Source organism: Lingula anatina, chromosome 2, assembly GCF_051362555.1.
Source record: "Lingula anatina isolate TDL-2025a chromosome 2, LinAna3.0, whole genome shotgun sequence".
NCBI classification, from domain to species: domain Eukaryota; kingdom Metazoa; phylum Brachiopoda; class Lingulata; order Lingulida; family Lingulidae; genus Lingula; species Lingula anatina.
In genome coordinates this window covers 26769187-26781887 of record NC_141768.1, presented here as the reverse complement: position 1 = coordinate 26781887, position 12701 = coordinate 26769187, and the positions used below count along the sequence as shown (strand labels likewise).

The window sequence follows — 12701 nt, the reverse complement described above, 5'->3', positions numbered from 1 at the left end:
AATAATGCCTTTGTTTTATGAAAATTTGTAATTAGGGGCTCATAACTCCATAACAAACACATTTAAACCAAATACCTATACACAGTGGCGGATTTAGAGGTGGGGTCGGTTGGGGGAGGGGGTCTGAAAAAAAATTACACTAATATTCCCCTCTTGAAATTAGAATTTTGACAAGCGTATTTATAGTACTAAACCGTACCAAATGGCACCGTTCGCCCGCTAAAAAACCAAAAAAATTCGGGGCCCTAAAGCGAGCCCTGAATCCCACGCCAACCGGGGACCCCCCCCCCCCTCTTCAAATATTCCTGGATCCGCCCCTGTAAAACCCTTTTTGTACAACAAATGCCTCGTGAAAAATATTATGTTCTAACAAATATATATTTATTAATACACACGTTTCTGCTAGCTTGGATTCTTAAAATTCACTTCATCCAAATCATCCAAATAACATTTACTTTTTAAATTATCTTTTAGCTTCTACTGTTATTACAGTTATATTTCAGAGTTATATGATGAGCCTTTTTTTTTTCTACACATCATAATAGAGAACAACACGACAAAAAAATTCTACAATCAAAATCCATTGATTCTGCAGAATGTCTTTATGTCATAATCAGGGTAAAAATTCCACTTTTTACTGCTGCCGGATTTTTAACGGTCTGCAGATATTCGTGCTTGTTTTTCATTTCAAATGGTGCTATCCTCATCTCCATAAACTGGGTTGCTGAAACTGAAAGTGGTATCGGCGCTTTTCGCGGGATCGGCATAAAGTTTGTCCTACAAAAAAAGAAACAAACATCAAAATGACTGGTTCAATCAAAGTCAGTATCAGATGTTGTCATTTTGGCTTTAATTCAGTTTGTGCTATTTGCAATATACCCCCATTAAATTCGTTCGTACACTTTTAATCCATAGCTTATGAGGCTGGATGGGGTAGTGTTCCTCTCCTACCCTAACTACGCCAGTCATAAACGCAGGAAACTAGAGGAGTCACCCATCGCTTTTTTTTCTGGATGGTCCCCCCCCCCCCCCTCCATCCTTATGCTTACTAGGCGTCTCATATTTAACATGCATACACTTAATGCAACCTTATCTATTCTGCATGGTGATGGTTTAATTTTTTACTTACTGCAATGGGTCCCCCATAAAGTGGGTTATCATAGCCACCGTCATCAGTCGGCTCAGTCTCTTCACGACGCTGAAGCTCAGAGAACACCATAGGTCCCATGTGTCCGCCGTGATGCTCGCTGTAACCAGGGTTGTCAAAACCCCGCCCGACATTTACGTCACTGAGCTCTACGTCACCTTTCTTGAACCACATGAGAGGGAAATTGGCGTTCCTGAATTGATAATGATAATTTTAATGAGAATTTACCGAATGCACGGTAAAATAATGATAAACTCAGAGGTACATCTTTATATACTTCTATAATAAATAAAGGTTGAAGTTCAGTAAGATTGACCAAACTTTACCTAGAGACCTGCATCTAACTGAGACTTAAAAAAGAATTTGCATTAAACAACTGCATCTTAAAACACCTACCTTTTCCATATGAGGAAACACACCATACAGATGATAAGTACAATAAAGAATCCCGTGGTTCCCAGGATGATGCCAGCGATCCCTGCAACACTCATTTGCGGACCCTGGACGACTGCTTGTGCAGTGGGTGCGACGCCCGCAGTACTACCCCCGGGCTGCTGACTCTTCTCAGGTACCGAAGGGGTATTTGTGATGGGAGTAACGCTGGTCCCTGACGTTTGCATTGATACACTAGTTACTCCATAGCCGGCTGTGCCTTGCGTGTCTACAAATAAGAGTTTACCGATTACCTGAACGCATTTATTTGCATCTTTGAAGTATGCATAAAAGTCAGTCACATGCCAGCACTGAGATTCAAGTAGAAAAACAGCTCGATGAAGTGTATCTCAAGGTGAAAAAACATTTGTAACATCAAGTCAGTTTGTTTAAATAAGTTTATAGGTATAATGCTGAAGCGCAACGCAATGAAATTCATCGACATTACGCAACAATCACGACAAAATATTTTATCCGCGCATCAGCATTTTGAATGTTAATAAACTGATACTTTAAAAAAGGGTAGACTATAAATTGTTTTATAGATTGATTCGGGAGTGCCCCCGCACTTGAGCCTATACGCTCAGTTTGTAGCGAGACGAGTAGTCACCGCGAAGAAAACTACGTACATGTACGGGCCAACTTCCTAATTTACGGGTTCAGCGTGACCCCCTCACGCGCACGACTGTCCTCCCCAAGCGATACACAAGGGCGTGGGGTCATTATAAGAAGACTGGATGCAGGTAAGAAAGTGACTTATTCAATCCATCGCCTTCTCTACAGCCACCACGCCGTTGTAACGTGTCAGGGAGTCCCCAACGCTTCCCATTCATTTGTATAGGTAAGCCTCGCCCTAGATTTTAACCCACCTAGGTCAGGGTAACCATAACCATAAAACCTAAATGGAGAAGGACTTCAGACCCGTAGCCAGTTTATCTAGGTACACATAAGTTTCATTGTAAAAGGTCCACTTTTTCAGAAAAAGAACCCCCCTTTTGAATTTGTTGGCTACGGACCTGGACTCTCTGTTACACCGACTCTCGGTTTCGTTACTAGTTTCCAGTGTCCTCTGAAACGCAGGGTGGCTTTCGAACGCAACAGATAACAATTCATCACTTTGCTCTGTCAAAACGGTATCAGTGCTCAAGTATTACAGGGTGATCATGACTCTCTCCCTTGCCACTACATGTGCGACCATACAGTTACAGAAACCAACAATTACTTCCCCATGTCACAATAGATCGGTTACTGTAAATAGAATATATATATATATATATATATATATATATATATATATATATATATATATATATATATATATATTTTTTTTTTTTTTTTTTTTTTTTTACCCATTAGATCCTTGAACCACGAGGCCAGCTTGATTGCGTTTATTCCCCCATTGCTGTCTCTCACTACCATCTGGATCTTGTCGTCGTATCGTTTTGAAACTATCACTTTCACACCACTGAACTCGGCCTGTTGAAATTGTAAAACAAATGCGAGTTCTTTTTGTTCAGGAATAAAATAGCAGTGTAATTATATATCACACTGATAAAATTTATTAGAAATCCCAGCTTGACTTTGCACCTCGCAACATGCACACATAGGCCTTCCATTTGCATTAAAAAATTGGTGAACACTATTACTGAAATGAAATCTTCGCTATTACAATCATTAGCTACTACTGCTACTACCTCAGAAGCCACTTTGTCCAACGCTGTTCTACGAATTTTAACCAGTTCGAAATTCACATTATAGGTCATCAGTAGCAAGGCGCCTAAAATAGATTCAAATATTTTTGTATTTCTGAACGTTTACAATCTCCTGAATATTTTTTAAAAAGTCATTTTTAGTGTGAAGACAACCTTGCACTCTTTATTTCTATCAGTTTATGTCAAGCCATCTCCTTTAATTTGTTATATCTGCTCTCTTTGATTTAGAAAAAAGTAAAAAATGTAATGAACAGGAAACGTTTATTTGAAGAAGACGATGATTTAGAGTAAGATTTCTTTGAGCTTTAAATTTTTTCCGACTGGTCTAAGATAGTATTAATTTCTGGTGACTTACCACAGAGTGAGCAACAGTGGCCTACAGGAGTGAAGGGTGAAGTGCACGGGGTGGATCCACATCGTGATCTTTGGAAGGAGCAAACTTTGTTAAGAATCTGGAAATTTTTGGAATAGTCTTATATATATATGTGTGTGTGTGTGTGTGTGTGTTTGTGTGTGTGTCCGGTTATACGGTTATGTTGTATAGGTCAGACTGAACAACGTAAGGGCTTCTGGTGTGATAAGATGGATAGATATATACCATAGCACATATAGATATTCACCATAATACATGATATGTATCCAGTCTCCTTAGGTAAGCAAACAATAATAATGAAATGAAGAAAGTGTGGCTGAATTTCAACTTAATAGCTCACCGCCCCTCTGTCATTTCCACATGGACATCCGGTGGCGTTGTTGCAGTACCCCCGGTGAATTGTCACGTCGTTGGCAGACGATGCAAGCACAAACTGTTTCTTCCCTAAGTCACTGGTTAGGAACTGTTTAAATTGCTCAGTGTCATAAACCTGAAATTAAAATAAAGCAAATTTGCGAGCTATTTGAACAAATTTTGGACAAGAATGAACATTTTTTTTATTATTCAATTTTTGTCGTCGAAACAAAGCACAGCAAATGCAACTCTTTGAATTACCTACTGATCCTGCAAGTGCTTTGTTAATAGAGTGCCAATCCAGCCTACCGTATATCCGATCCTGAGGCTCCGAATGCTTATCTCTACGTCAGTATCTAAGCTGACGTAGAAGGTTTTGTCACTGGGGAAGATGACGTCATCGTTACGGCAAGGTACTTTTTCGCTGTCCAAAAGATCAACATCCAAGCACTGGGCATCAAAGTCGTGCAAAGGAATACACCAATTATCTGGATCATACCAATGTTTTGGCTGAACTTGTGCGAAATGAACATCTAAAATACATTGAAATCTTGGTTATGGGAGTTAAATGAGATTTGTAATGTGGGGACTTGATTGCAGGGAATTTTGCACTCATGTTTGGATTTAAGATGAACGTTTTACTTAATAGCAAAAAGAATATCAATGATCGATACATCAATATTTAACGGTTGACTTTGAACACCAAATTTCAATTGGCATATCTTTTAAATAGTTATACAAATTGAACACCATACAGGAGACATATCTGTGTCAAAGTATTTGTGAGTAACAGAAGAGCTTATATAAAAACCTATCCTTTAATTGGTGAAAAATAAGATATACACGAGAGTTTCACAAGCGGCTGTGCCACTTACCTCCCTCCGGACAGCTGTCATCGTTGGTGGGGTAACTGAGGAACGATATGCTTAGGTCACGCTCAAACACAAACAAACCATCAGATGGAAACACCTACAAAAATGGGAGAAGATGTCATTTATTTTCATTCTTAAATCAGACACAAGGTTCATACAGTTAGGTTGTATAATTCAGATACCTGCACATTTTATCGGATTCGTTGTGATTATTTATCAAAGATATGTCAAAACAAAGAGATCGTAAATACTTCCAAAACTGCTACTGTACTTTTCCTTAAGTTTGCTTTGAAAATCGCCAAAACTGTTAAGGCAGATTAAAGCGGTCATTATTGTGAAACCTACCATTTCTCTTAACGTCATGTCCTGGTCGAAGTAGACCGCGGGCGCGGACGCCGGGAAAACAATTTTATTGGCAGGACACGGTAATTTTCCACCTGCCCAGTTCTCCTCGTTGAAAAAGTTAGTGTCCCGCTTCCAATGCTTAAAAACCTGCCCGGTTGAGTTTTCTGTTGTTGTTTTATGATAAATGGATAAAATGTACATTAATGGTTGTGGTACAAAGGTGCGCTCAATTTCAACCAAAAAAATCTTTTTGTAATACCTTTATATTTTCATCATCTTAACTGAAATTTTCTGACCTTCCAAACAAATTACATCGGTGTGAATTCAAAGAAATATTTCACTTGCTAGTGAATTTGCTTGCAAAAATAGAGCTACATAGAGGTATGTTTTAAAACATACAAAGAGCTGCGCATTCCGGGCGTCTCCTTGTTAAAATGAAATAAGCAAGGTTCTATAACCGGCCCTTCTTAAATTCTTACCTGCTAATATAGCTAATAAACATGTTAAAACCAATGCCGCATTCGATCCCATGCTTGACTTCGTTTTCCTTTACAAAATTTACAAATAAATACTGAGGAAAAGATCTCTGGTATAGCACCAAGATGAAACATTCACTACTATTTTCGAGGGGTGGACGTGACTAGAAAATATCCAATAAATGTTGTGCCCAGCAAGCACCCTGAGATTCCGTCAAATATATAAGCAAAGCATCTTACGTTTTCCAAATTGAACAACCGTAGACAAAGTTTAGATAATCGGGGTTTCCAAATCTGGGAATGTTTACTGTGTTATGGTCCCCCTATTTAGTCTTGAGTGTGTGGTAAATTACTTCTTACCCTCCAAAGAATTATCAGTTAGACGACTGATTTAAGGGTCTATTCGGTAGTGAATATTTCAAGTGGCTGTTAGTGCCAGACTGGTCATCAGATAAATACCTTGGTTTTAAATAACATCAATGTTGCAGATATTCACGATTAGGGTTGGTCAAAGTTCAAGTGGCTTCATTCAATGCAGAAGTATCAATAAATCCACTCACAGAGGCATAAATATTCAGTCCACCGTTCGAAACACCCTTATCTCCATATTTTGAAATTTCATATTGAAGTGAACCTCGCTATATCTTAAAACCTGAACGAAATTACATCTATTCCATTAGCGAAATATTAATTGTTGTAGTTACGGAATCAGATAGTAAGTGGTGCACGAAAATTAAAGAAAGTGTATAACAAGTGTAAAACATATATTCTGTTTCATTTTATTTCATCTGTTGTCATTTCATTGTAGATTTCTTTCATTTTATTTACCTTTTTTTTTTCAAATTCGCAGAAATACACAATAACGAATTGATTCTAACTTTACATTAAATTAGCGCCGATTAGAACTCCAAGTGACTCAGTTCACTGTTCCAAAATCGTGTTACTCATTTTGATGGCAATTAAAGTGTGGCAGTGGCCAGTGTAAGTCAAATGGTGCTGTCACCACCAAAAGCATCGCCGTATCCAGGGTTACTGAATCCATATGACGTGTCCGCCAGCTTTGTTGGATCGCCGAACACGCTGGCCTGCAAGATACAATGTAGCACCATTATGTTAAACACATCTCCAATATTGTGCAAACATTAGAAAAAAGTTAACTTTATGTTTTAAAACGATCGTTTAAATTAGATAACTTGACTGCATAGATAAGTATGTCAAACATATTAAACGTATTTAAATCGTTAAAAGTTAAAATGAAATTCGCCAGTATAAATTTCAGTGGGTAAAATCCACATTTTTCATTCAAATGGGTCAGGTAGGTTTTACTGTTTCACAAGCTTCAGGAAGGCAAGAAAACTTTTAATATGATTTAGACACACAAATTCTTGCTAAAAGAGCACGTCAACGTTTAACTCACCGTGGCCGATTCGTCATACACGGGGTTATCAAAGCCCACGTCGCCTCGATGAACGTCGGCAAGTTCAAAATCCGTCTTCTCGTCCAGAACGAACCATGCCTTGCGCCTTAAACGATTGAAAAAACCAACGTCGTGGTTTACAAAATATTCAAATACTTTATGAAAGGTATTATTGAATTTTATTAGACCAATTAGCTACCTAAATGACTAGTGTAAGGATGCACTGCATCAAAAAGTTATTGACACATCAGAAAAAAGAAACGAAGGTAAACTACAATGCTGTGCCTGACTGGCTGATTTCGCGAAAAAAACAAAAACAAATATACATTTCACAAATACATTGCAGTTGTTGATAAATAGAATTTACTCACTGTCTTTGTATAATACAAATTGAGGTGGTAAGCAGGATGACGAACACCACGGCGGCAGCGCCAATGATAATGCCTGTTACTGTGTCCACTCCAAAATTACCGCCAGATGGAGCTGTTGAAAACAATTTCAGATAGGAAAAGTGTAACTGTTGAATAATTTCAAATTAATCGAAAGAACCGTTTTACAGTATTCTACTGACACAACTATATTAGACTGTGACCTTCACTCAAAGCATTTTTTCTTACTTGGTTACTTTTACTGCAATAATAATAATAATAATAATAATAATAATAATAAATAACTTTTCTGCTAAAATTTTTAAAGGTAATTTCGAAGCATATTCTTATCATACAAGCAACATTTAGTCTTTTTGTGTGAGTCCAGACCTGTTGGTGTGCATGCTTACCAGAAACTCCCTGTGGTGTAACGGTACCCGGAGAGACCGTGGTGGAAACTGGGGCACCAGTTGGACGTGGACCTGTGGTGCTCGGAGGTGTCGCCTTTGTGGTGGTACTGATAGAATTAGAACTGGTGGTGGTGCTACTTGTCCTAGCTGGGGTCGTGGGAGTGATGCTCCTGGTAGAAGAAGTCGATGGACTGCTTTTCTCTGTGCTTACTGGTGGAGTAGGTTTGGGTGTGGATGTTGTACTTCGGGGAGTTGTAGAGGGGGTTGTTGTTGTTGTTGTGGGTGTGGTTGATGTTGGTGTTGTAATGGTTGTGGTGGTGCTAGTAGTGGTTGATGTTGTGGTTGTAGTGGTTGGCGTGGTTGTGGTGGTAGATGTGGTTGTGCTAGGGGTAGTAGTGCTGGTCGATGTGGTGGTGGTTGATGTAGTGGTAAGCGGGTCTGATGATTGCATTGTAAAACTGTCAATACCATATCGCTTTTCGCCTTGTATATCTGGAATCAGAAAATTTAATTTTCGTCAAACACAATGTGGATTTCGGAACCGCAAAACGCTCAACTATTTCCCAGTAATTATCAATCCACATATTACTAAATTGAAAAAATACAAAAATCGATAACCTAGAGAAATTAACTTCTGCCATGGTAAACTTTACACAAGTAATATGCATTTTAAGTAAGGGATTTAACCCAAATCTTCCTTTAATGTTTGTTACAGTGTGCCATAAGACTTAATAAAGGACTATCCCCGTCGTGACCGTATGCAAAATATAGGGGAATAATACCTCGACACTCTTAAGATGAATGACAATAAGTGAAACCTTTCTTATTACCTTTCTTATAATGCTATCAAGAAATCAGAAAAAAGAAAATAATAAATTAAATATAAATTAAATTTAACAATTAGTTAAAAAGTCGACACCTTCATCTAACTTTTGTCTAAACCAGTAACCAATAGGGATAGCATTTCGTCCACCATTATTATCGGCAAGAACCAACTGAATGACGTCATCAGAGCGCTTTGACATCATGACTTGAACACCAGCGTAAAGATTTGGCTGGAAATAATTTTCGGCTTTTAGCTAAATTCAAAACATTTGACAATAAAGATTGTTATATGAATGTCATAAATTTGTAGTAACAATTTTTAAACAATTTATTATACTTATGTAACTCGAATAGATGGAGATAAAAGGAGAATAAGAAATGAAAAAAAATTTTACCTCGGAATTGACTTTGTTTTGAATTACACTTCTCACATAGGAAAAGTGAAAGTTGGGGTTAAAATTCATCTGAAACATAGCACCTGAAAAAAAAGGAAATGGGATTGAATTCATGATGTTCAATAAAAAAATGAGCATCAAAATTGAAACAACGGTCTTCTGTTTTCAAGCGTTGATTTCTGTAGACACTCTAATATGATCGCTAACTAATATTCGTAGTGAAGGCTGTAAATCTTGGGCTTCGTAATTCTGAGCCACGTGACTTACCGCACACGTGACAACAGTGGCCCGTGGGTTGAAATGGGCGAAGGCACCTTGTTACTTGACAATGGCCTCGTTGAAAGGAACATATCTTGTCAATGATCTACAAAATATGAAGTTTAAAACATTTTCATTTTAACAAAGGACAATTTACATTCATTTTGAAACTCCACATGGATGTAAGTTTCTATCCATGGATAAATCTGTAATTTGGTTTAGAAATGAAGTAATAATTATTTGTGTGTAAAACAGAAGCATAATCTTGAAACTCCTGATGAGATATTTCAAACTTTAAACGATTACCTGACTTTGGTCATTGCCACATTTGCAACCTGTAAAGTCACTGCACGCTCGTTCTGGAGAGATTGTTATCGGAGAAGTGGAACGTGAAACAAACTGTCTTCGCCCATTAGGGGTAGAAAGAAACTGTTGAAAATCATTTGTTGTATAAACCTAAAAATGTAAAATACGTGACAAGTAAAGGTTGAATGTAACACGTCCCATTAAAAAGATGTTAATAACGATAACGAGTACAAATAAGAACAGAACCACCCAAAGTTTAAAACTAACAATTATAATAACGTCAAGCTAAATCTTTGTTGTACTTTAATAACCCTATACGATTAATCATATGGAGACCATAAACTTAATATTCACCTGTCTCCCAATCCTGAGAGATTTAACATTTATAACTGCTGAAATGCTCAAATCCACGTAAAAAGTTTTGTCTGGTGGGAAAATGACGTCATTGTACTGGCAGGGGATTTTCTCCGTATCCAAAAGGTCTGTAGATCTTCCACACTGGTCGTCGTTTTCGTGCAGTGCTTGGCACCAGTTAGAGGGATCGAACCAGCTTTTGGGTTGGGTTCGAGTGAAATGCATATCTAAAATGATTGCAATGATGAGAACTTGGTATCGAAAAAGAAATATGATATGTCCATCTCCTTCTCCGCAACCTCCTGATACTTTCACTTTCACTTCCAGGTCCTTTCCTGATACTTTCACTGATGCCTCGTTTATGAATTAATTAACTATTCATTAAACCTGCCAGTCTTTTAACCCCCCCCCCCCCTGAGAGATTTAACATTTATAACTGCTGAAATGCTCAAATCCACGTAAAAAGTTTCACTTTCACTTCCAGGTATTTTCCTGATACTTTCACTGATGCCTCGTTTATGAATTAATTAACTATTCATTAAACCAGACAGTCTTTTAACCCCCCCCCCCCCCCCCCCCCCCCCCCGGTAAATGCGTGAAACGTTATTTCTTTAATTGAAAATACTCCAACCTACCCTGGGGCGCACAAGACGGGTCCGGCACTGGATTGCTGGTGAACGCCATGGTGACGTCATTACCAAGTACTAATATCCCATCGGTGGGAAGAACCTGTTTGAAAAATGTAATCATTTATGTGAAATGAAAAATTAAATTTTGATTATATGGTATTCATACTCCAGCCTTTTTATTGACATTTCACAGCAACACAGATTGACTTGGGCGGTTTGCATAATAACATCATGACGTCAGGACCAGTTTTCTACATGTAATAAAATGAACAAAAGATATGACTGGCAGCCATAATCTTTTAGTCCAAAAGTTGACCTTACACCTTCTGATATACGTAACCAGCTCAGACCTTACCATCTCTGTGAATGTAGCTCCCTGGTTCATATACACGATAGGGCCTAGCCCTGAAGGGAACAGAATACGGTTCCCAGAACAATTCACATTGCCATTTCCTTCCCAGTTGTCTCCATTGAAGAAGTTAGTGTCCGATTTCCACCTTTTGTAAGATTGTTCAACGCTGTGGCCTGAAAAAAAAAAAAAAATTAGAAACGATAATGGGAAATGTTACAGCATTGTGGTCATTGGACTGTTAAATAAATGGCTGAATTGGGACCTAATTTCATTAATATAAAAAGCGACAGATGTTTTACTGCTCAAAGAAGCTGTCGCGCAAGACGCCTTTGTTAGCAACGCCATCTTCGAAACTTGTAAAATCATCTCTACGCTTGCCTTTTATCATGTCAGTATGATAAATCGCTTGTATAACGATGTTGAACGGATAATTTACTTACCAGTAAGAATCCAGATCATACAGAAGAAAACAAGCTTCGATCGCAATACCATCTTTCTAGGCTAGTTACGAAAACGCCATACGTGAAAACGCATAAAAACAGAAGCATGCCACAAAGTCCAAAGTTTTCACCGAGATGATAAAACTTTTGAAGTACACTATAACAAATCGCAAGCCTCTCTGCGTGTACCTTTAGTTGGGTCATTGATCATAAAATTATATACCCCTGTTACAGTACTTTATAGTGTTTAACACACGCCCCCTTGTGCTTGGCTGTCTCGTCGCCAAATTCTATGCCTTGAAGTGCAGTGGATCCATGCCCCTATATACCTGAAGCAGAACACCATTTAGCAACAATGACTACACGCTTGGTGCAAATAAGGGGTTTAAGTGCTTCATCACGATCGTCAATCGACAAGTGAAGAATTTAATTCAAGGACACGTGGATTACAGTCACGTTCAGAACGGTTTTAACCAACACTGTTTCAGCTTCAGGAAGTAGACACTTGGTTTAACTTCCTGCTAGTCTAGTTTATTCTGATACTGGGCTGTGCAACATCTAAGCAAACAGTATCATTTGAAGTGGGGAGGTTAAATAACAGAAAGTTAAGGTCTCTTCAGCCAAAAAAAAAAAAAAAAAAAAACGATTTCTTATCGTCACAGACCGCGACTTGTTTTTGTTTCATTACAGACCCGTAGCCGGGAGGGGGGCTTCGGGGGTTAGAAAGAACTGCTCTTTTTGTCAGGAAAAGGTCCATTCTGGGCAAAATTTGATCAAGGTACACTAAAGTTTCATTGTAAAAAATACACTTTTTCGGAAAAAGAACCCCCCTTTTGAAAATTGCTGGGTATGCAGGGCCTGCATAAAATAGTTGGGATGGGTCTGTGTCGACGTGTACTTTACCCGCCATTGTCTTTACCATGTACATCTTGACGTGAGAAACGAATCTCGACTGCGTTTTTAATTTTAAATAATTAAAACAAATTAGAATATATCGCAATGCCAATTTAGGGAAAGTCTGCACAAGGCATAATTTGCTGGAACACTCTTGAAATTGCTCATCAAGCAACTCGTGTTTTCATTTCTACTTTATAGATTTTCACTCATCTTTTTCGCTCAACTGCATGCAGATATAAAAATTGTCAGTGTTTGGGTGAGATAGTTTATTTCAAAGACCTGGCCAAATATGTTTTCCATTAACTTTAGTTTTCGGTACTTAAAGAGAAGTGAAACGCA

At 38.2% G+C, this 12701-nt stretch overlaps 2 protein-coding genes across 2 annotated transcripts; both read right to left on the bottom strand.

Annotated features, from left to right (window-relative positions):
- Nucleotides 1-361: 361 nt before the first annotated feature.
- On the bottom strand, nt 362-6427 carry LOC106161559 (protein amnionless-like). Its single transcript, XM_087003911.1, has 11 exons — nt 5715-6427; nt 5236-5399; nt 4894-4987; nt 4328-4551; nt 4005-4154; nt 3647-3743; nt 3274-3356; nt 2929-3055; nt 1544-1808; nt 1130-1340; nt 362-777 (listed from the first exon to the last, which is right to left on the bottom strand). Exons 1-11 carry the CDS (start codon nt 5764-5766, stop codon nt 688-690), a joined length of 1557 nt encoding a protein of 518 aa, XP_086860037.1. The 5' UTR covers nt 5767-6427; the 3' UTR covers nt 362-687.
- A 42-nt stretch (nt 6428-6469) lies between these two features.
- Nucleotides 6470-11857, bottom strand: LOC106161557 (protein amnionless). The gene is made up of 12 exons (XM_087003907.1): nt 11466-11857; nt 11029-11198; nt 10680-10773; nt 10045-10271; nt 9691-9840; nt 9394-9490; nt 9127-9209; nt 8826-8961; nt 7907-8398; nt 7500-7611; nt 7129-7234; nt 6470-6796 (listed from the first exon to the last, which is right to left on the bottom strand). The coding sequence occupies exons 1-12, from the start codon at nt 11515-11517 to the stop codon at nt 6698-6700; spliced, it is 1818 nt and encodes a 605-aa protein (XP_086860033.1). The 5' UTR covers nt 11518-11857; the 3' UTR covers nt 6470-6697.
- Nucleotides 11858-12701: the final 844 nt, after the last annotated feature.

What these genes read in the sequence shown, in the direction of transcription:
- LOC106161559 (XM_087003911.1), bottom strand. Translation starts at nt 5,766, where the DNA reads ATGGGATCGAATGCGGCATTGGTTTTAACATGTTTATTAGCTATATTA. An exon ending in TTTATTAGCTATATTAGCAG is followed by an intron (nt 5,400 to 5,714) that starts GTAAGAATTTAA and finishes AAACAACAACAG; the next exon opens with AAAACTCAACCGGGCAGGTT. An exon ending in GTGGAAATGACAGAGGGGCG is followed by an intron (nt 3,744 to 4,004) that starts GTGAGCTATTAA and finishes AAAAATTTCCAG; the next exon opens with ATTCTTAACAAAGTTTGCTC.
- LOC106161557 (XM_087003907.1), bottom strand. Translation starts at nt 11,517, where the DNA reads ATGGTATTGCGATCGAAGCTTGTTTTCTTCTGTATGATCTGGATTCTT. An exon ending in CTCTCAGGATTGGGAGACAG is followed by an intron (nt 9,841 to 10,044) that starts GTGAATATTAAG and finishes TTACATTTTTAG; the next exon opens with GTTTATACAACAAATGATTT. An exon ending in TAGACAAAAGTTAGATGAAG is followed by an intron (nt 8,399 to 8,825) that starts GTGTCGACTTTT and finishes TTCTGATTCCAG; the next exon opens with ATATACAAGGCGAAAAGCGA.